The 22502-nt window shown below is 40.0% G+C and overlaps 4 protein-coding genes across 5 annotated transcripts; 3 read left to right on the top strand and 1 right to left on the bottom strand.

Annotated features, from left to right (window-relative positions):
* Positions 1–247: 247 nt before the first annotated feature.
* LOC18015447 (cytochrome P450 76C4) lies at positions 248–2269 on the top strand. Its single transcript, XM_024155040.1, has 3 exons — positions 248–633; positions 821–1343; positions 1603–2269. The coding sequence occupies exons 1-3, from the start codon at positions 248–250 to the stop codon at positions 2218–2220; spliced, it is 1527 nt and encodes a 508-aa protein (XP_024010808.1). The 3' UTR covers positions 2221–2269.
* An 822-nt stretch (positions 2270–3091) lies between these two features.
* Positions 3092–18308, top strand: LOC18015445 (BEACH domain-containing protein C2). 2 transcript variants are annotated; one of them, XM_006397672.2, is made up of 32 exons: positions 3092–3327; positions 3693–5729; positions 6049–6833; positions 7175–7930; positions 8275–8409; positions 8660–8764; positions 8922–9035; positions 9136–9212; positions 9455–9536; positions 9873–10190; positions 10550–11148; positions 11445–11529; positions 11606–11800; positions 12003–12551; positions 12638–12781; positions 12870–13349; positions 13551–13693; positions 13838–13907; positions 14024–14107; positions 14261–14317; positions 14421–14489; positions 14571–14657; positions 14762–14878; positions 15016–15165; positions 15246–15330; positions 15435–15555; positions 15700–15796; positions 15881–15994; positions 16298–16667; positions 16751–17493; positions 17580–17702; positions 17914–17961. In XM_006397672.2, exons 2-32 carry the CDS (start codon positions 3728–3730, stop codon positions 17959–17961), a joined length of 8904 nt encoding a protein of 2967 aa, XP_006397735.1. In that variant the 5' UTR covers positions 3092–3327; positions 3693–3727. The 2 variants fall into 2 exon arrangements, with proteins under 2 accessions (XP_006397735.1, XP_024010746.1); XM_024154978.1 differs by lacking the exon at positions 3092–3327 and having other exon boundaries at positions 3728–5729; positions 17914–18308.
* A 314-nt stretch (positions 18309–18622) lies between these two features.
* On the top strand, positions 18623–20222 carry LOC18015446 (transcription initiation factor TFIID subunit 11). The gene is made up of 5 exons (XM_006397670.2): positions 18623–18804; positions 18892–18956; positions 19306–19541; positions 19677–19812; positions 19900–20222. The coding sequence occupies exons 1-5, from the start codon at positions 18651–18653 to the stop codon at positions 20023–20025; spliced, it is 717 nt and encodes a 238-aa protein (XP_006397733.1). The 5' UTR covers positions 18623–18650; the 3' UTR covers positions 20026–20222.
* LOC18015444 (cytochrome P450 704C1) lies at positions 20136–22275 on the bottom strand. Its single transcript, XM_006397671.2, has 5 exons — positions 21716–22275; positions 21322–21606; positions 20904–21242; positions 20611–20811; positions 20136–20515 (listed from the first exon to the last, which is right to left on the bottom strand). Exons 1-5 carry the CDS (start codon positions 22235–22237, stop codon positions 20327–20329), a joined length of 1536 nt encoding a protein of 511 aa, XP_006397734.1. The 5' UTR covers positions 22238–22275; the 3' UTR covers positions 20136–20326.
* Between the last annotated feature and the right edge of the window lie 227 nt (positions 22276–22502).

Genomic DNA, 22502 nt, shown 5'->3' with positions numbered 1-22502 from the left:
CGGGGCCCTTAGAAACATATGCCAACGGTACAGTGTTTTTTTTTTCTTTCTTTTTTTGTGTGTACAAAGTAGGTCCCATTAGTTGGAATTCGGAACCTATCATTGGTGGATTTTGGAACTAATGCATATAAAAAAAATCACCTATAATACCATTTTCTTTGGTCAACTACGAATAGTAGAAACTAGCTAGAAATATGATATATATGGATAGTTTTGTGTAGTTTTCTATCACTTGAGAAACACAGAGATGGAAATCATCTCAGAAAAAGCTCTGTTCTTGCTCTCTTGCTTCATCTCATCATGTTTCCTTATCTTAGCCACCTCAAGATTCCGACGCCGAGCTACTACGCTGCCTCCTGGACCTCCACGATTTCCGATCATCGGAAACATCCACCAAATCGGTAAAAACCCGCACCGCTCATTAGCCAACCTCTCAAAGACATATGGACCAATCATGAGTCTTAAGCTTGGATGTTTAGACTCGGTGGTCATAACTTCACCAGAAGCTGCAAGAGAGGTTTTAAAAACACACGATCAAACCTTGTCCGGTCGTAAGTCCAATGACTCGATACAGTGCTTTGGTCACCACGAAGTTTCCGTCATCTGGCTTCCTCCCTCGTCTCCTCGTTGGAGGTACAATTACTACCGATTTTCTTTTTCAAAAGATTCGATACCCGATTTTCAAAAGATTGTTTATAGTGAAACCTTGTCTCTTTGAAAGTATATAATTATTAACCTTCAGACATATATAAAGGCTAAAAGCAAACGCAACCCCTACTAATAATATACCGTAATGGATCGTTGTTATGTTATGTTTCAGGATGTTGAGAAAATTGTCGGTGACTCAGCTGTTCTCACCGGAGCGTATGGAAGCCACTAAAACTCTACGGATGAAGAAGGTGCAAGAGCTTGTGAGATTCATGACTGAATGTAGCGAGAGAGAAGAAGCTGTTGATATTTCTCATGCATCTTTCACCACAGTTCTTAATATCATATCAAACATTATGTTTTCGGTCGATCTCGGTAGCTACGACTCGGAAAAATCCAGTAGATTTCAGGACACGGTGGTTAGTGCCATGGAAGCTGCCGGGAAACCAGACGCTGCTAATTACTTCCCGTTTCTAGGGTTTCTTGATCTGCAAGGTAATAGGAGGGCTATGAAGGCTTCCACGGATAAGTTGTTTAGGGTTTTTCGTGGGTTCATCGATGCTAAAATAGCGGGAAAATCATTGTGGAACCACTCTAAAAATGTATTGACTAGCGATTTCCTGGATGCGCTTCTCCTCCTCGCCGAAGGAGATGAAGCAGAGCTTGACAATAACGATATTGAACACCTTCTCTTGGTAAGTCCCTACCATCTTGCAGATAATAAAGATTTATAAGATAGTGGAATAACCAAATTTCTATTCATCAGTTTTTGAGATAATTTTTTATCATATTCCAACAAATCTCAAGACGGAAATGTCAAAATTCTGACATTTTGGAAACTTTTACAACGACTTTGTGTTACATGTTCTATATATACTTGTTGATATGAAATGGCATGAATTTTGACATATGGATCTGAAATGTAGAGCTCATCGATATGTGATTATATGTCAGGATATGTTTACAGCCGGTACCGATACAAGCTCTAGTACCCTAGAGTGGGCAATGGCAGAGTTACTCAGTAACCCAAAAACGATGGCAAAAGCTCAGGAGGAGATCGATCGTGTGATAGGCCAAAACGGTGTCGTTCAAGAGCGTGATATATCAGTTTTGCCATATTTACAAGCTGTGGTGAAGGAAACGTTCCGGTTACACCCGTCCGCTCCGCTACTCGTCCCGAGAAATGCGGAATCCGATGTGGAGGTTCTTGGGTTCATGGTGCCTAAAGATACTCAGGTTTTGGTGAACGTGTGGGCTATAGGACGAGACCCGAGCGTGTGGGAGAATCCGACACGGTTCGAGCCAGAGAGGTTTTTGGGGAGAGAGATTGATGTGAAAGGTAGAGATTATGAGTTAACACCGTTTGGGGGCGGGCGGAGAATTTGTCCGGGATTGCCTTTAGCTGTGAAGACTGTGTCTCTCATGCTTGCTTCTCTTCTCTATTACTTTGACTGGAAGCTTCCAAACGGTGTCGTTTCTGAGGATTTGGACATGGACGAGACATTTGGTATCACATTACACAAGACCAACACGTTATATGCCGTTCCGGTCCAGAAACGAACCATTAATTAATTAGCCATTGTAACTACTTTTTTTTCTTTCAGTTTGTTTAAAATTTCGATCAAACTATATATACAAACTTATAAAAGATCATCTATTTTTTTAAAATTTTTTTTGTAACAAGGGTTCCTTAGCTTTACTCGAAAACGAAAATAGATCCCTTTCACAAGACTAACCTGTTACTTAGACGAGAAACGCGTTATAAATTAAGCTTTGTTTATATCTTTATCGTAGGATAGGAATATAAGATTTTACAAACGAACGATTTTTTGTATGATTAAAATAAATTAAAAGTCATCTCAAAAACACTGCTCTTGGTTGTAAGATTTTTTTTTTGGTTTTTAGAATTCTTTATCATTATAGGTGGCTAGGGCTTGAAGAAGTCGTCAAGGTATCCAAATTTATATTGGGCCTGGATTATATATTTAGTTCAATAGAATGCCCATAAAAATTTTCAAACAAAATTTCTTTTTGACGACTTTTTTTTTTTTTTTGACCAGAAGAATTTTCAAACCAATTAATGAGCTGAGTAGAAAGAGGATGATGTGTTAAACTTAAAATGGTGAAAGTTGGTTTAAGTGTAAACACCACACCATTGGCTTACAGCCTTACACCAAAACAAATATTATGACTAATGTATAGGTTAAGATTTGTTTTTTCCCTCTAATAATATCTGTTTAAGACTTAAAGTAAGATTTAGAAATGAATCACATGTACCAGGGAGATTGTTATTGTTATATAAGTATATAAAGAAATAAATTGTGTAGCATGAATGGCGAAATTCTTGAATCTTGATTGAAATCTATGTAAATTAAAGAGTTAATTGACTTTAATGTGTGCGAAGTTGCTAAATCCTAAATCAGTAAAAATCCACAATCTCTCTTTCTCTCTCTCTCTCTCCCGCGCGCCCAAGTCGCCTCCCTTTAGTCTTTCTCCGATCGTCTCCTCTCTCCTCTTAAGTTTCGTCGTCCTCTGAATCTTTCGCATTCTTCGTTTCGACAAGGTTTTCCCCCTTGCGCCGCCGGAGGATAGAGAATCTGTTCCGATTTGTTGGACTATCTCAGTTGCTTCCGATTCGCTTTCATTGGTTCATTTCTGAACACCTCCCCGCTCCGATCCGTGCGTATTCTCTTCAGGAATTGATTTATTTGAGCATTTTTTTCTTTTCGAAGTTCTCGAGAGAGGAATGTATATTTATTTTTCTAATAAGAATTTCAATTCGAATCTTCGTAATTAATCCTCTTTAAGATCTCCATATGTCCCCTGGATAGAGATCTCTGATTGAATGTTTGCTGAAGCTTTTCTGTGACTGAGCATATAATTATTAACTGCTATTTTTGTTTTTGTATGTATTAGTTTTAGTAGATCCAAGTGAGTATATCACGGTGCTTTGTTCTAAAATTTTGACCTCATCTCCATCAATGTCGAATCGTCGATGTATTTGTCTCTCAGGCTAAACTTACACTTAATTGGATGTTTAACAGGTGGCGAATGACTGTACTCTCTTTAATTTGATAGAATGGAAGACGATGACGAAAGAAAGCTCGCCGAAGCTTCTGGTCATCATCCTGATGTACTTAATCCTGTGCAGAATGAGATAGAGGCATTTGATATAGGGGATTCTGGTTTTGTTTCTAAGGATGACACAGCTTTACAAGGGATCACTTCAGCTGATGGAGTCTTCAAGGATGATATTTTTGAACAAGTTTCTCTGGGAGATCAGGAGAAGGCTACAAATGAATCACAGGGTGACCTTAGGGAGCCTGGAAGTACTTCAAATTCTGATCATGGGAGGTCCTCATTTGGTGGTACCCAAGGAGTTACGTATCACTTATCGGGGACTCAGGAGATATATGATTTGATGCCCATGGATGAAGTGCAAAGTGACAGACTTTCTAGCCCTGGACCAGAGAGAGAGGCAGCTTATTCCATGAAGCAGTCCCTGTCTGCTACTAGCCTGAATTCTGTCCCCCCTCCAGAATCTGGATATTCCCCAGTTCATTCCCCGCAGAAGCCTAAGCCAAAGGCTACAATTCCAAATGTTTCTCCAGAACTACTGCATCTAGTGGATTCAGCAATCATGGGGAAGCCTGAAAGCTTGGAAAAACTAAAGAATGTTGTTAGTGGTATTGAGAGTTTTGGCTCAGGAGAGGAGTCCGAGGCCACTGCTTTCCTTGTTATTGATTCACTTATTGCCACCATGGGTGGAGTTGAGAGTTTTGAAGAGGATGAAGATAGCAACCCTCCTAGTGTCATGTTAAATTCCCGTGCTGCAATTGTTTCTGGTGAGCTTATTCCTTGGCTACCTGCTTTAGGTGATAGCGTTAATTTTATGTCCCCGAGGACTCGCATGGTTCGGGGATTGCTTGTTATTTTACGATCATGCACGAGAAACAGAGCTATGTGTTCGACGGCAGGGTTATTAGGGGTTTTGTTGCGATCAGTGAGAGAGATAATTTCCAAGGACGTTGATATGAAATGGAATGCTGCTGCTGTTTTGCTCCAATGCATTCAACATCTTGCTGGGCACTCCCTTAGTGTCGATGATTTACACAGGTGGCTTGAGGTTATAAAAGCAACGCTTACAACAGCGTGGTCAAATCCGTTGATGCTTGCTTTGGAGAAGGCAATGAGTGGAAAGGAATCAAGGGGACCTGCTTGTACTTTTGAATTTGATGGTGAAAGCTCTGGCTTACTTGGTCCCGGAGAAAGTCGTTGGCCCTTTACCAACGGATACGCATTTGCAACATGGATCTATATCGAATCATTTGCTGACACATTAAATGCTGCAACTGCTGCAGCTGCAATTGCTGCTGCCGCAGCAGCCAAGTCAGGGAAAACATCTGCAATGTCAGCTGCAGCGGCTGCAAGTGCGCTCGCTGGTGAGGGTACTGCTCATATGCCACGCTTGTTCAGCTTTTTATCCGCTGATAATCAAGGAATAGAAGCATATTTTCATGCCCAATTTTTAGTGGTTGAGAGTGGTAGTGGGAAAGGAAGAAAGTCTTCCCTGCATTTTACTCATGCATTTAAGCCTCAATGTTGGTATTTTATTGGCCTCGAGCATAGCTGCAAGCAGGGACTACTGGGGAAAGCAGAGAGTGAATTACGGCTGTATATTGATGGATCCTTGTACGAAAGTCGTCCTTTTGATTTTCCTCGTATATCCAAGCCCCTCTCTTTTTGTTGCGTTGGTACAAATCCTCCTCCTACTATGGCTGGTCTACAACGTCGCCGTCGTCAGTGTCCTTTGTTTGCGGAAATGGGACCAGTTTATATATTTAAGGAACCGCTTGGTCCTGAAAGAATGGCGCGCTTGGCTTCTAGAGGTGGGGATGTTTTGCCTTGTTTTGGCAATGGGGCAGGCCTACCTTGGTTAGCTACAAATGAACATGTACATAAAATTGCAGAGGAAAGTAGTCTTTTGGACGCAGAGATCGGTGGATATACCCACCTTCTTTACCACCCTTGTCTGCTAAATGGGCGGTTTTGCCCAGATGCTTCACTTTCTGGAGCAACAGGTGCGTATATATATATATATATATAATTTCTTTTCAAAAAGTTTAAGATGAAATGCTCTTTGAAATTGAAAACGTGCACTTTTATATGTTTTATAATATGTTATCAGATTCTCATGGTTGATATGTTATGTACTTTGATTTGCTCATTCTCTCTGTCAATGATTTTGTTTTCCCTTCATAAATTCCTTCCGTCATTTTGCTTCTTCTCCATAATCGTACAAACTTTATTCTTCTTTCTTTCAGCTAGGAGACGGGAAATAATCATTTCTAATTTTTGCTGTAGCTTTTTGATTTGCTTTGTATTTTTTTCTTGGCTAAGGTACTCTAAGGCGACCAGCTGAGGTCCTTGGACAAGTCCATGTTGCAACGAGAATGAAGCCAGTGGAGTCCTTCTGGGCTCTAGCTTATGGAGGACCCATGTCACTCCTTCCTTTGACCGTAAGCAATGTGCATAAAGATAGTTTGGAGCCATGTCCAGGAAACCTTCCATTGTCTTTGTACACAGTTACTCTTGCTGCACCTGTATTTAGGATTATCTCAGTTGCTATTCAACATCCTGGGAACAATGAAGAGTTGTGTCGTACTCAGGGACCCGAGATTCTGGCCAGAATTTTGAGTTATCTTCTACACTCACTTGCATCCCTTGATACGAAGCATGACGGAGTAGGAGAAGAGGAACTAGTTGCTGCCATTGTTTTACTTTGCCAATCTCAGAAGATCAATCATGTTCTTAAAGTGCAGCTCTTTCGAACTCTGCTATTAGATTTGAAAATATGGAGCTTGTGCAATTATGGACTCCAAAAGAAGCTACTGTCATCTCTTCAAGATATGGTTTTCACTGAAGCAAAAGCTATGAGGGATGCCGATGCTATTCAGCTGCTTCTGGATGGCTGTCGAAGATGCTATTGGATGATTTCTGAGCAGGATTCTGAGACCACTTTTCCTCTTGACGGTAATACGCGTCAAATGGGGGAAGTCAACGCTCTGATTGATGAACTTCTGGTGATTATTGAACTTCTAATGGGAGCAGCATCTCCTTCTTTAGCTGCTGATGACCTCCGTCGATTACTTGGTTTCATAATTGACAGTCCACAGCCAAATCAGGTAACAAGTTGTTTTTCAATTATCACAATTAGACAACCAAAATAGGAAAGCAAAAAATTTCTTAGTTATGCAGTCCAGTCCTAGCATCTTAGCGTCTTTTGCAGTTTGCTTGCACACTCACTACTCATGAAAATAGATTCAGCTACAGTAGAATCTATATATTTAAATTCTGAAAAATCATCTTATAATGGTTTGCATGGTGAAATGAGGGTCATTTTAAGAGAGATTGTTCTAACAAAATTTCACTTTTTTGTGCTGTTATTTAGGAAAAAGTGGCAAGGACCACTTTAATTGACAAATACGTGCTGTCTGACACTGTTCAACTTTTTTCTTATTTCTAGGTTGCAAGGGTATTACACCTTATGTATAGGTTGGTCGTACAGCCAAATGCTGCAAGAGCACAAATGTTTGCGGAAGTATTTATAACATCCGGTGGGATAGAAACACTTCTTGTTCTGCTGCAGAGAGAAGCTAAAACTAGTGAGGGTAATGCTTTAGCTATGGGTAAGAGTGGAACAAGGTCATTGACTGATCAGAGTGAAAAGAGTCAGTGCAGTGGGTCTGGTTCGGTTAAAGAGTTGGAATCTAATCCCAATGAAAATGAGAATGGCGTTGACCCTCGTGGTCCTGATGGAAATTCTGGCGAGGATGATAATGGAGGCTCTCCGAATGAATCAGAGTCAGTTCGACAAGAAAAGGAGCATGGATCTGCACCTGTGATTTATGATAGTGACTCAGTTTCTATCTCCAATTCCATAAATACTGAGAGAATATCGTCTGAAATTGGTGGTATAAGTCTTTCTATAAGTGCTGATAATGCAAGAAATAATGTTTACAATGTTGACAATAGCGACGCTGTTGTGGTCGGGATCATCAGATTGATTGGTGCGTTAATTTCTAGTGGGCACTTAACAATTGATTTGGGTGCCCGTTCTGATGTGACAAGTAACATCTTGGGTAGTGGGCTCCATGAAAATGGTGGAACAATGTTTGATGACAAAGTTGCATTGCTTCTATTTGCTTTGCTGAAAGCATTTCAAGCTGCTCCAAACAGACTGATGACTGACAATGTCTATACAACTTTACTTGGGGCCTCGGTACGTTCTTGATATCCCATATGTTTAATTTTTTATGAACAATCTGATTGAAAATATATAAGGTTTCTTTTCTGATTGCAATGGTAGAAAGTGTTGTGTGTTGCTGCATGGTTTTTTCGCTTAAAACCTTGTGCTTGGTTTTTTGTATTGTTACAAAGGTGTGAAACTTGATGAAAGTTGGTTTCAAATCATGTTCTCTGAAATACTCTCTCATTTCTCATGATTTACTATGGCTTTTGTGATGTGCGGTTCTCATTCATATGTCAACAATATATTTGATCTATACTGATTAAATTTTGGCGTAAGGGTAAAATTATATTGCGCTCATGGGTGATTTCTTGCAGATTAATGCTTCATCAACAGAAGATGGCCTTAACTTTTATGATTCGGGACATCGGTTTGAACATTTCCAACTTTTGTTAGTTCTCTTGCGGTCTCTACCATTTGCGTCTAAGGCTCTTCAAAGCCGGGCACTTCAGGTATAAGTCATAGTTATAATACTTTCCGAATGTCAAGGAACAAATATCTTTGTAAAGGTGCTTGAGATATTTTTTCACCCTGGTTATGTATAAATATCAATCTACTACGAAACATTATGAGCATTTTTGTTCTCCACACATATGCCAGGAAAACTAATAAAGCTTCAGATTACTTGTATGGAACTTTATCTTGTGGACTGTTTTTTTACAAGCATTCAATATACTTTCTGAACTTTCTTTGTTTTGTCAGGATCTTCTTTTTTTGGCTTGCAGTCACCCGGAAAATAGGAACAGTCTGACAACAATGGAAGAGTGGCCTGAGTGGATCTTGGAGATACTGATCTCGAATTATGAGGTGTTACCTGAAAACCTAGTCATTTTCCTTCGTTATTTCTGTATTTTAGTTATGCGTTCAACTTTTATAGAGTGAATAATCAAAAACTTTAGCTGTTAAGTTGTAGAAGCATGTGCTAACAGTTCTGCCAATTTCGCTGACTATTGTGTATATACAGAAGGATGCGGGGAAGCAGTCTGCTTCAGCCGGTTCTTCTGAGGTAGAAGATCTGATTCACAACTTCTTGATCATAATGTTGGAACATTCAATGCGCCAGAAGGATGGTTGGAAGGTACATTTTTGTTTTAATTGTCTATTGGGTTACACCCTTTCTCTCTCAAGCTACATTGTTTTATATATTTTTACTTGCGGCATCTATTTCCTTCTTACAGGATATCGAGGCTACAATTCATTGTGCGGAGTGGCTTTCTATTGTCGGTGGTTCTAGCACTGGGGAGCAAAGAATTAGGTATTTCTATGTACCTCTTCATCATTTTTTTTCACATTTTTGTTTTTATATTGACTCTATTTTTCCTGAGCCACTTGTGAATTTTTCACATTTTCAAGCCTTTTGTACGGTCATCTATTTTGTTTTCGGAATACTGGTATGGTAATTTTGAGCCATACCTCTTGCTGATCATATTGTATCCTAGTGTCTGTTCCGTACAGTTTATATATATATATATATTTAAAAATTCCTACTCTTTGAAGGCGTGAGGAGTCATTACCAATTTTTAAAAGAAGACTTTTTGGTGGATTGCTAGACTTTGCTGCCAGAGAACTGCAGGCTCAGGTAACTCCGTTGTCCTCGCAGTTTGTTGTTTTTTCTTAGAATATATCGGTGACAACAAATTTAAAATTCTTTGATGCCTTCCGTAGTCCAATATTTAGACGTTCTTACATTGAGTTATTTAATGGCTGCATAAGTTCTTGATAAAGGATTTCGTAGCATTTATTTTTACAAATGCACAATATAGATAACATTCCAGGGAGTTTGCTTGCAAGAAAACAATGCTGTAAAGCTTTTCTAGTACTCTTATATTTACTCTTTCAAGCATGTGTACGTGCTCGCCTACTTGAATAGAACTAGACTTTTTATCTATACAATCTTTTTTTTTTCCCTCAACAGACTCAAGTTATTGCTGCAGCAGCTGCTGGTGTTGCTGCAGAGGGTTTGACACCAAAAGATGCAAAAGTAGGAGCAGAAAATGCTGCTCAGCTTTCTGTTTTTCTGGTGGAAAACGCTATCGTGATTTTGATGCTCGTCGAAGATCATCTGCGGTTACAAAGCAAACAAACTTGTGCAACAAATGCAGTTGATGCTTCTCCGTCTCCTCTTTCTTTTGTTAAAAATCGTACAAGCACACTGACAGCAATAGGGGAAACATCAGAGGTACCTAGCAGTCGCGCTTCACTGTCAAGTGATTCAGGGAAGGTCCCTTTAGATGTAAGTGGAAAACATTCTCAAACACCTAATTTCCCTAATTGGACTTTCCAATATCAAGCTTCTCATGTTCTCTTGATATAAAAAATCACGCTTATATTTCACATTTAAAAAAAATCACGCTCATAGTTTCATTATTTTTCTTACGCTATTGATCTGTTCTTGTTTCTCTTATGTCCTGATCAATCAGTCACCTTGTTAGTTGGGTTAATAGCTCTTTTAATTTTCATTATCTTTTACGAGCATGCTGCATGCCACTTTCAGTATCAAATTTAAAATTGTTATTTGGGATCCTTGACACATCACTTTTTTTATATCTTATAGACACTCAAGTTATTTTGCATTTTTTTCTTTACTTTCAGATACTCGCTTCAATGGCTGATGCAAGTGGACAGATTTCCGCAGTCGTAATGGAGCGCCTTACTGCTGCCGCTGCAGCTGAGCCCTATGAATCTGTTTCGTGTGCTTTTGTTTCATATGGCAGTTGTGCCATGGACTTGGCTGAGGGTTGGAAGTACAGGAGTCGATTGTGGTATGGTGTTGGTCTTCCCTCTAAAACTAGCTGTTTTAGTGGTGGTGGCAGTGGTTCGGACTCTTGGAAATCTACTTTAGAAAAAGATGCACATGGAAACTGGATTGAACTTCCTTTGGTTAAAAAATCTGTATCCATGCTTCAAGCTTTGCTGCTTGATGAGTCCGGGCTCGGAGGTGGCCTTGGAATAGGTGGAGGATCTGGTACTGGGATGGGAGGGATGACAGCCCTCTACCAGTTGCTGGACAGTGACCAGCCTTTTTTATGCATGCTTCGAATGGTGCTTCTGTCTATGAGGGAAGAAGATTATGGCGAAGATAATATGTTGATGAGAAATTTAAGTTCTGAGCGGTCTGCAGGAAATTCAATTTCATTAGATAGCGGTTCTCCGATGTCTATGCGACACTCACGATCAGCATTATTGTGGAGGTAAACTCAATGAAATATTTTGTTTCTCCCTTCATAACCAATATATATTCATCTGCTTAGATTCTTTGTGATTTTGGAGCCGACTCAATATGATGTCACTGAGTTCAATTGTGTTCCCAAGTCACTTGTCACTTGTGGGTCACTCAAGTAGCTGGCTACGTGCCGTATAGTATTTTTTTTTATGGGATTGTTTGCACAATAAATAAAAACATAGTATCATATACTTGATTTTTTTGATTTGGCCTGGTTCTGCTGTTTATCTAAAGAAGTTTGACTCTCTCCTTCTAATCTCACAGTGTGCTCTCTCCTATCCTAAACATGCCAATATCCGATTCAAAGAGGCAGAGAGTACTGGTTACTGCATGTGTTCTCTATTCTGAGGTTTGTTCTTCCTTTTAATGATGTTCTTTTTTTTCCGTCTTTTTTCACTGCCTGATATCACCACAAATCTGTGTAGGTATGGCATGCTATCAGCAGAGACAGAAGACCACTTCGTAAGCAGTATATAGAGGCTATTATACCACCATTTGTTGCAGTCCTTCGGAGATGGCGACCACTTTTGGCTGGCATTCATGAACTTGCAACTGCTGATGGTATGAATCCGCTTGTCGTTGATGATCGTGCCTTGGCTGCTGATGCTCTCCCCGTTGAGGTAGCGGAAAGATGTTTACATTCCCTTAGTCTCTATCATAGTTATATATTTCTAGAATGATCACTATTTGTTTCCAGTTGCTGAGATATGCCGCTGCAGCCGTTAAAATATTGCTTACTTTTTACCTTAAGGCTTATGTTAAGTTTAGTAATATTTTATTGCTTGAGTTATCGAATTAAGCTATCCAAATCCGTCTGTTTAGGGTGCTCTTTCCATGATTACTCCGGAGTGGGCTGCTGCGTTTGCATCACCGCCTGCGGCAATGGCTCTGGCGATGATAGCTGCAGGGGCAGCTGGTTGGGAAGCGCCGCCACCACCAACACCTTCACATCTCAGGCGAGACTCTTCTTTGCTTGAGCGTAAGACTGCCAAACTTCAGACCTTTTCAAGCTTCCAGAAACCGCTGGAGGCTCCAAACAATAATGCACCTCCTCGACCAAGAGATAAAGCTGCTGCAAAAGCGGCAGCTTTGGCAGCTGCACGAGATCTTGAACGGAATGCAAAGATTGGTTCAGGAAGAGGTCTAAGTGCTGTTGCAATGGCTACATCTGCGCAGCGAAGGAATATCAGTGACGTGGAGCGTTTACAGAGGTGGAATAGTTCTGAAGCTATGGGAGTGGCATGGATGGAATGTCTCCAACCCGTGGATACAAAATCAGTTTATGGAAAAGATTTTAACGCTTTGTCCTACAAGTTTATTGCTGTACTTGTTGCAAGCTTTGCTCTAGCACGTAACATGCAAAGATCAGAGGTTTGCGTTCCGCCTATGTCACAGTTTATTGGTTTTTTGAAGGGTGCATACTCTGATCCTCACCTTTTCGTTCTGCCTCGCACCAGATTGATAGACGTATGCAAGATGATGTCATAGCGGCAAATCGCGTATGCTTGGGAAGCCGTGGTTGGCGCAAACTAATTCGTTACTTGGCAGAGATGAGATGCTTTTTTGGGCCTTTTGGAGATGGGTTATGCAGTCCTGAACGCGTAAGCCATGTTTTTTATTTTTTTCGAAAAAAGAAAATTGGAACATGTTAAGAAGTTTCTTAGTGATGTGATATCATTAAACGTGCAGGTTTTCTGGAAACTTGATTCTATGGAAAGTTTTTCAAGGATGAGACAATGTATAAGGAGGAATTATTCTGGGACTGATCATCGCGGGGCAGCAGCAAACTATGATGATCAGACAGACACGAAAAGTGATAATGGTAACAAGGCTTCTCCATCAAATCCTCCTGTTCTTGCTGCTGAAGTAATATCGATGGAAGTAGCTTATGAAGAGGACGAACATGGAGAGGGTCATCATCTTGATGTCAAAGGCAATGTTGAAGAACATAGAAGGGAAAATGAAGAGAGGATGTCAGCCTCACATGAGCATGCATCCAGAATTTCAGCAGGAACTAATGATCTTCGATCTTCGAATGACCTTGAAATGGCCCGAGATTCTTCAGTAGTAGCAGCTGGCTTTGTTCCCAGTGAACTTGATGAAAGGATCCTTCTTGAGTTTCCCACATCTATGGTCCGGCCACTAAGGGTTGTGAAAGGAACCTTTCAAGTATGTTTGACTAACCTGGACGTTTTGGATTTTTAACAATAGTAAACACGAATAGAGTGGATACTAACCAACTAGAATAGTTAGATACAGTGCAGTCAAGAATTGTGGTCTGTAGAAAACGTGAAATTGTCTCATAATTCCCATATATGCTTTTCTTGTATGGATTTCTGGTTGCTGATCATAACTGCTGTGCCTTCTCAGATTACAACACGGAGAATAAATTTTATTGTTGACCACAGAGAAAACCAGCATTTGACTGATCATTTAGATGGGTCCCAATCAGGTGACCAAGAAAAGGATCGTAGTTGGCCAATGTCTTCTCTTCATCAGATTTATAGCCGGAGGTAAAGTTTCATCATCCAAATTCTTTCTAGCTCGTATATTCCTATCCACTACTTCAGTTTATTATCTTTCGGTTAAGTTTTCTATTTTTATTTTTCCAGGACTAGTGATTTAACTGATGATCTATATCTTTGATTATTTCTCAGATATCTACTGAGAAGGAGCGCGCTGGAACTCTTTATGGTTGACCGTTCAAACTTCTTCTTTGATTTTGGGGTCTGCATCTAAAACCCTTTCTATGTATGATATATGTATGTTTCCGAGCTTGTAAATCCCAGGTCTCCGCATACTGTAACCAATTGCTTGTCCCAATTTTCTTGTTAACACCATAGAATACCGAGGGAAGAAGAAATGCATATCGAGCTATCGTTCAAGCAAGGCCTCCTCACTTAAACAATATTTACTTAGCAACTCAGGTTTGTGGTTTTTCCTTACCATCTTATTTCGTTTTGCTTTTCAATTACTCGTGGTCCATATTATTCTTCAATGAGGGATTGATAAAGCATATGACTAGGCTGAGTCACTTTCTGTCGTCTGCTGCAAACTTACATATTTAGTTACCTTTTTAGAGGCCGGAACAGCTTTTGAGAAGGACTCAGTTAATGGAGCGCTGGGCTAGATGGGAGGTACCTATAAAATGCACATTCACACTTGTCATGCAATTTTTTGAATTCTTATCCGCGAATAACATCTAATACAGAAAGATCCCCATCTGGATAATTTCTGCAGATTAGCAATTTTGAATACTTAATGCAGCTTAACACGTTGGCTGGCCGTAGTTACAATGACATTACTCAGGTAGATCTTGTGCTCTCTAGCATTTTCTGGTGAACTTGTCAATGTCGTTTCTTCCTTGATAAAATATCTTATTCTTTGCAGTATCCTGTTTTCCCGTGGATTATTTCTGACAACAGTTCAGAAAGTTTGGACCTTTCAAATCCATCTACCTTCAGAGATCTTTCCAAGGTAGTATCCTTTGCAGTTTTCTTCCACTTTTTCGTTCTAATTCTGCATATGATGGTTCATAAATCTAGAGAATCTTGTTATGATGTGGGTCTGTATATGTTCAGCCAATTGGTGCATTGAACCCGGAGCGGCTCAAAAAATTTCAAGAACGATATTCTAGCTTTGAAGATCCAGTCATTCCCAAATTTCACTATGGCTCGCATTACTCAAGTGCTGGAGCAGTAAGTTCACTTCTCTATAATGTCCTTCAACAATTGCTGTCATTCCCAGTTTAAAGTTTGTTTTCCTCTGATTCGATGCTTCTGGATGGAATTTGTACACTTTTTGATATTTTATCATTATTATATCATGTGTGCAGGTGTTGTATTATCTTGCCAGAGTTGAACCTTTCACAACCCTGTCAATTCAACTTCAAGGTGGAAAGTTTGATCATGCAGACCGCATGTTTTCAGAAATTCCAGCCACTTGGAATGGAGTTCTAGAAGACATGAGTGATGTGAAGGAGTTGGTACGTATTCGATTATTTATCCGCCTCTTCCTCAGCAACTAGAGCCCATCCATATTTTCCCACTAAATTTTGCGTTACAGGTTCCAGAGTTGTTTTACCTCCCTGAGGTGCTGACCAACGAAAATTCTATCGACTTTGGTACAACACAGCTGGGAGAAAAGCTTGGTATTGTGGTTCTCTTCCTTGTCATAGCTAAAATTTATTCCTGGCATGGTGAAACTTTTCTATCATGGCATCTGATGCGTTTGTTTTTTTTTTTTATCTATCAGATGCTGTAAAACTTCCTCCTTGGGCCAAAAACCCAGTGGATTTTGTACACAAGCAGCGAAGGGCTCTTGAGAGCGAGCATGTATCTTCACATTTGCATGAATGGATTGATCTCATATTTGGGTTGGTTTTCTCCCTTGAACTGATGATATACTGTCAGCACGTTTTCCCATAACATAGCTTCCTCTTTTTATCGAGTGTCCAGGAAAATAATCATTACAATTTTCTTTGTAAGCCACTAAATTGTTTTTCTTCTTATTCATTTAGGTACAAGCAACGTGGCAAAGAAGCTATAATGGCAAATAACGTTTTCTTCTACATTACCTACGAGGGGACTGTTGATATTGATAAGATCACAGACCCAGTAAGGCAACTTTGCTATACTGTTGAAGTTGTTCAGTTTAGTATTTACATGTTTTCGTGACTTGCCTGTGAATATTTGATGAAGGTACAACAACGTGCTACGCAAGACCAAATAGCTTATTTTGGGCAAACACCGTCCCAGCTATTGACTATTCCTCACATGAAGAGGATGCCGCTGAAAGATGTCCTACATATGCAGGTAACTGCAAGTTTCAATCTGGTTTTGCAATTGCACTCTTAGCAAACACCTCGTTTGAACAGTACTATTCTTTGAGGGTGGATTTTTGAAGGGTTCCTTAAACAGCTTTTATCACTATCTATAGAGTTTTATTATAGGGGTCTGCGTCATAAGGTTTAACACAGTTTTCTTTGTCTACTGTATGCTATGTGAGTATAGGAGGTTCTACTATACAGTGTTTTTGGGCAAAATTAAAACAAAAAACTTCTTACGTACTATATTCCTCCGTGCTAAATTTGCTACCTGACGATGAATTTTTGTCAGACCATTTATCGAAATCCGAAAGAGATAAAACCGTACGCTGTTCAAGCTCCGGAACGCTGCAACTTACCGGCCTCAGCCATTCATGCATCTTCAGATAGTGTTGTAATTGTGGACATGAACGTGCCAGCAGCTCGTGTTGCACAACACAAGTGGCAACCAAACACCCCTGATGGCCAAGGTACGCCTTTCCTCTTTCATCACGGGAAGGCAACAGCAACATCGACTAGTGGATCATTGATGCGCATGTTCAAGGGTCCAGCTAGTACTGGAACTGGTGATTGGCAGTTTCCTCAGGCACAGGCATTTGCCTCATCCGGAATCAGAAGTTCGTCCATAGTTGCTATTACAAGTGATGGGGAAATAATCACAGGTAATGAGCAAGCAATTTTTTGGTCCCAATCTCTCAAGTGTGTTGGTAATATATTTACGGAAGTCTTTGTGTGTTTCTTATAGGTGGACATGCGGATAATAGTATCAAGCTGGTCTCATCTGATGGTGCAAAAACTCTGGAAACGGCTTTTGGGCACTGTGCCCCTGTTACATGTCTGGCTCTGTCTCCAGACAATAACTTCCTTGTGACGGGTTCACGTGACAGTACTGTTTTGCTGTGGAGAATCCACAAGGCGTTTGCTTCTCGAACAAGCGTGTCTGAGCAATCATCTGACTCGGGAGCGCCTTCCTCCGCAAACAACACGAATCTGGCCAACACATTGGCAAATAAAGGCAAAAAATGTCGCCTTGAAGGGCCAATACAAGTGCTCCGTGGCCACCGAAGAGAGATAGTTTGTTGTTGTGTCAGCTCAGATCAAGGAGTCGTTGTTTCGTCTTCTGAGACCTCAGATGTTCTATTGCATTCCATAAGAAAAGGAAGGCTGATCAGACGATTGGTTGGTGTGACGGCTAATTCTCTCTGCATTTCAGCTGATGGGGCTATAATGGCATGGAGTAGTTCGGAAGGTTCAATTAGCGTGTTCACCATTAACGGAGTTTTGATCGCCAAAGCAAAGCTTCCTTTCTTTTGTAGCATAAGTTGTATGGAAATATCCATGGATGGTCAAAATGCCTTGATTGGGATGAACTCATGTTCCAGCATGGATTTTGCGAGCAGTGACGATACATCAAAAGTTGACAAAGATATTGAGAGACTGGATGTTCCATCTCCGTCAATTTGCTTCCTCAACTTATACACACTACAGGTATTGTCAAAAATCACTTGAAGAGATAAACTAATTCATAGGCGCATATTATCTGGTCTAAACAATCTGAAATGCTTGTCTTGTAGGTATTCCATGTGCTTAAGCTTGGTCAAGAGCAGGATATAACCGCACTGGCTCTGAACGTAGACAACACAAACCTCTTAGTTTCCACGGAAGATAAACAGTTGATAATCTTCACAGATCCGGCTGTAAGTTTATTATTTATCTATTACCATTTGGCACTGTTTAAGTTTAGATTCATCAATTTCTCATCATTTACTAATAAGTCTGCATAAAATCATCATCCTTGATTGGTTCTACATCAGTTTATTAAAACACAAAAATTTCATAGTTCATGGTAAACGTTTTTTTTCTTTCTGTGGTTTGAATAAGTTCTTGTGTTTCGAATGTGAGTTGCAGTTAAGCTTAAAGGTGGTAGATCAGATGTTGAAGCTTGGGTGGGAATGAGAATAGAATCAAACATCAATGGTAAAAGTTACGGCAATGTACTTGCGGAAAATAAACGGAAGCACAAGGGTGAGATACTACGAAAGCCGAAGAAATGTTAAAATCAGATATGGGCGTGTTTGGGCGTCTAGTCGTCTGTAACATATGTAAGTATGGTTAGTCAGAGTAAACTGATCCTGTTTGTCTGTCTCGTGTCAATTGTGTTCTTCTGATTTCTTGCTCCATAGTTTTTTGTGGTGATCGTTTTGATCAAAGGCTTGTAGATTTGTACTTTTTTGCGTTTTTTACGTCTGTAAGAAAATGATGTTTTGCTGTTGATTTTATTATATTCATTTATTCAGAACAACTGTTTTCTAGTAAAATCATAATTTCATCAACCAAATCTTCAATTTATCTGGGTATAAATACCAAAAAAAAAAAAAAAATTAGGTGGATATCTTGTATTCGAAGCTTATTAGGACACTTGACAACATGAAGACACAAGTGATCAAATTATCTTACATGAACATCTTTGGGCTTTTAACAGATTTCGAATCGAATTTTCTCGGGCCCTCTCGACTTTCAAAAAATCTGAAACCTTTTCTATGGGCCTGGGCCCAGTTTGGTCACGGGGCAAGTTTCGACGGCAGCTTAACAAAACAAGTAGGGCTGCGTGCCTCTCAAATTGTTAGAGAGAAAGAGAGAAAGAGATGGGAGGGAAAGGAAAGAAGAGGAGAGAGAAAAACTACCTCGCTGCTCACGGCGGACCGGCGAGACTACCGCCGCCGCCTGATCGCTCGAAGCAAGATGCTCTTCCTTCCAAGCTCCGCGTTCTCATGAATTACACCTCACCGTCTCCTCACGGTACTTTCTTCTATCTATATTTCTTCGCTAGTAGAGATTTTTTTGTGATTTCTCTCTGTGACTGTTTGTTGTATTATATTCCTTCAGGTTCGACCAAACAAGCTTTAGAGAAGAAAGAAAAGAATACGAAAGCCGGAGTAAATGCTTCCAAGGTATAGTTTTCTTTCATTGTAATTGATGGAAATCAAATCTTAGAGATATCAATTTGAGGGGGATTCCATTGAATCCAGTGAAGACATGCTATGCAATTTGAATCTTCTGCTATATAACAGCTCAGTAATAGTGTTGTCTCGTTAATCGTTGTAGAAAATGTTGGATTGGGAGATAAATTCTGCAATCCTTTCATGTTTATGTTTTACTCTCCATCACTTCCTTTGCTTGAATGTGGTCTTTTTCGCCGCAAATGATTACTGTGAGGGAATTTAAACTCTTTGCTTTGGGAAAATATATGCACTCTCATGTGCTATTTTTTGGTTTTGTGGTGGATAATTATATAATTAGAAAGTCAAGCCTGGGAGTGAGATCAAGTCGGAAGCAAAGATGGTTGAGGAAAGAAAATCTGAGGGTTACACAACCTCTTCTGATCAGGAGAATGATGATGGAGATGATATAATGTTGAAGAAGGGAGACGAAAAGAAGAAGAATAAGAGGAAGAGGAATCAAATAAACGACCTTCGTTTCGAAAAGGAACTTGCGGAGTTGGATGGTCGGTCAAAAAGGAAAGAACGCAAGAAGAAGTAAGCTTTGTTCAGTTCTTTTTGCTCAATCAACTTCTGAAACTCACAATGCTGTTTTTTTGTTTCTGAGATGACTCTGTCCAACTTTTCAATCTCTTAATGGCCAATCTTTTTTCAAATCCTACTTTAATGCAGGTACTGGGAGGCCAAGAAGCAGAAAAAGAATCAAGGAAAGACAGAAGATACTCTCCGAGAAAACTTCCCAAAGCATGAACAGATCAGATTTGGCGATGTGGTGCAAGCTCCGCCAAAGCTAGCTGTTATACCAAAGGTATAGTCTCACAAATCAAAATAGTTAAAGAAAAACTCAGGTAAATAGGTTCGAATGATTTGTTTTTTTTTTATGTTTATTTGACAGGCACGAAAGTCTACTATGAGTGCTTCCCAGGAAAGGCAGCGATTAGAAGCCATTGAAGCCTACAGATCTCGAAATGGATGGACCTCAAGACCAGGTGTTCACATTCCTTCCATGGTCATGCAATAAGATGGCCCCACGAACTTATTTTTGTAGACTCGTCTGCCTTTTTTGTACTAGCTAGCTGGCTGTAAAATTAGTCCCCTTCTTCTTCGGATTCTAATTTGCTACTGGAAAAAAAATAGAAAGATCTCTTTCAATATGTAAAAGCGGATTATTTAGTACAATGTAAGGTTTTGGTGTCTGTTTCCATCTTTCTTGAGGATCTCTGACCAAAACTCACTCATTCATGCTTGGCTCAACTTTTCACACACCTACTTTGGTTTTGGGTAAACAATCGCTGGGTTACACTATGCTCTAGCTAAATGAATCAAGTGCTTGTCCTCGGGATTGCATAGAGATGGAGTCCTCCTTCGATGTGAAGTGTAAGCATTCTCTTGTAATGCACGTTGCTCTTCTCATCAGCCATTTTGAAGCGAAAGAAGTGAAGAAGGGCCATTGATACTATCTTCATTTGCCGGTATGCGAAATCCTTACCAAGACAGATTCTTGGACCAGCCTACATACACAGTCAAAGTTAGAACATCTCATGTATAAGAAAAGATTTGTCTTAATTAATAACTACGTAGCTTGTCTGCAAGAGAGTGTACAAACATGAAAACTTATGAATTTGAATGGTGATTCGTGTTGGAAAACGCCGTCCTTAAGCCATCTCTCTGGCTTGAAATCCTCAGCATCTTGGCCCCAAATGTAAGTCATCCTACCCATTGCATAGGCTATGTAGTAGAGATTATCCCCTTTGTTCACTTTATGTCCATCTGGAAGAATGTCATCATTTCCTGCACACCTCACGTCCTATGGATGGACCAAGAAAGATTAAGAAATTTTTAATTCCCCATTATCTGGTTCCATTAGCTCTTAAAATGTTCAATCACTGGTTACTTTACCACAGGCACAGCAGGGTAAAGCCTCAAGGTCTCAGACAAGGCTGCATGGAGATACTGCATCTGATCAAGAGCCTCTTCGGTTATACTTTCAACGAAACTATTTACATCAGTTGTTTTCTCGTGAGTTGATGTCACCTCTCTGATTTCTTGTACGATTTTCTCCTGAACAAGTGGGTTTTTGCAGAGCATATACAAGAACCAAGAGAGAGATGCAGCGGTTGTGTCCTTCCCAGCAATCATGAAGCTCAAAATTATATCCCTCAGGTACTTATCATTCATCTTCTCCGGATCTTTCTCACTTTCCACAAGAAATCTCGATAGTATGTCCTCTCTAACAGCCTAAGGACAAGCCAACCATTTTTCGAAAGTGTTGAAGTGGTAGAAATTCATTCAAAAGAGAGGGTAAAACTTAACTCACAGTGTTCTGTTCCTCGGCGAGCTCTTTCCTTTTAATGGTAATGAGTCTATAGACAAACTTGTCTATAGTAGCAATACTCTTCTTGAGCCTAGATTGTGATCCAATGTTGAGAAACCATTTCAGCTTCCAAAGCGGATCGATGAATCTGGAACTAGTTGCAACGTTACCTTCATCAAAAGCTTCCATGAACTCTTCCCCTTCTTTGCTAAACCCGTCCAGACATTTTAACTCCACACCAAACCCCACTTTAAAGATCGAGTCCAATGTACATCTCATCAACATATCCTAACCTCAAACCCAAACAAACCAAAAGTTACCCTTTTTGAGTTTCCAAATTTGGAAATCATGACTTTGTTTCTTCAAATTGAGTCTTTGTGAGAAATTTGAAACTTACTTGAGCATCAAAAGCGTTTCCAGTGAGAGCAAACTTCGTGACAAAAGCAACGACCTTCGATGCATTTCTCCTAAAAACAGAGCAGCTAAAATCTCTTAAAACTCTAGCAGAGAACTCAAAGCTCGCGAGCTTCCTCTGTTGTCTCCATTTCTCTCCATCAACTGCAAAGATCCCATGACCCAAAAGATCACCAAGATTCTGACGACTGTTGTGTCCTTTGCTATAGTTATCGAATCTTGTCTTGAGCATATGCTCCACGTTCCGAGGATCGGCAGTCAATATCTCGCTCTGTCCTGGACTCAAGAACCTGAAAGTTGGCTTTTTCCTTGCAATCTCTGTCTCGTAATCGTATAAATCGTCTTTGTGGAAGAAGAGATCGAAGATTGTCCCGTGTACCGGAGAGTATTCCTTGTCGTTTATGGATTTTCCGGTGAAGATTCTGACCGCTAGATAAACTGCGAAAGACAGAACGATGAAGATCGTGGTTACTACTACAATAGCTATGCTCGCCAAAATCTCCATTTTTTTGTTTTTTTTTTTCCTTCGAAGATTTGTTTACTTTTTCCTCTGTTTTGAGCCTGCTTCTTCTTACAATCTTTCGTTCTTTCCGCTGGGGAAGTCAACCTCAGGAGGTAGAAGACAAAACATCATAACTCTCTCATGATAAATTATTGGGCCGAAAAATTAGGCCCATAATAAATGTGTCGGCTTTCTGAAGCGAATTCGAACACTCTTTTCCAACTAGAGGGTTCATGACTTACCGTATAGTTCATCGTTTGCGGATTTT

This window comes from Eutrema salsugineum, unplaced genomic scaffold, assembly GCF_000478725.1.
Source record: "Eutrema salsugineum unplaced genomic scaffold, Eutsalg1_0 scaffold_22, whole genome shotgun sequence".
In the NCBI taxonomy this organism is placed as follows: domain Eukaryota; kingdom Viridiplantae; phylum Streptophyta; class Magnoliopsida; order Brassicales; family Brassicaceae; genus Eutrema; species Eutrema salsugineum.
Note: the sequence above shows the minus strand (reverse complement) of the source record. Positions and strands in the feature narration are given on the sequence as shown.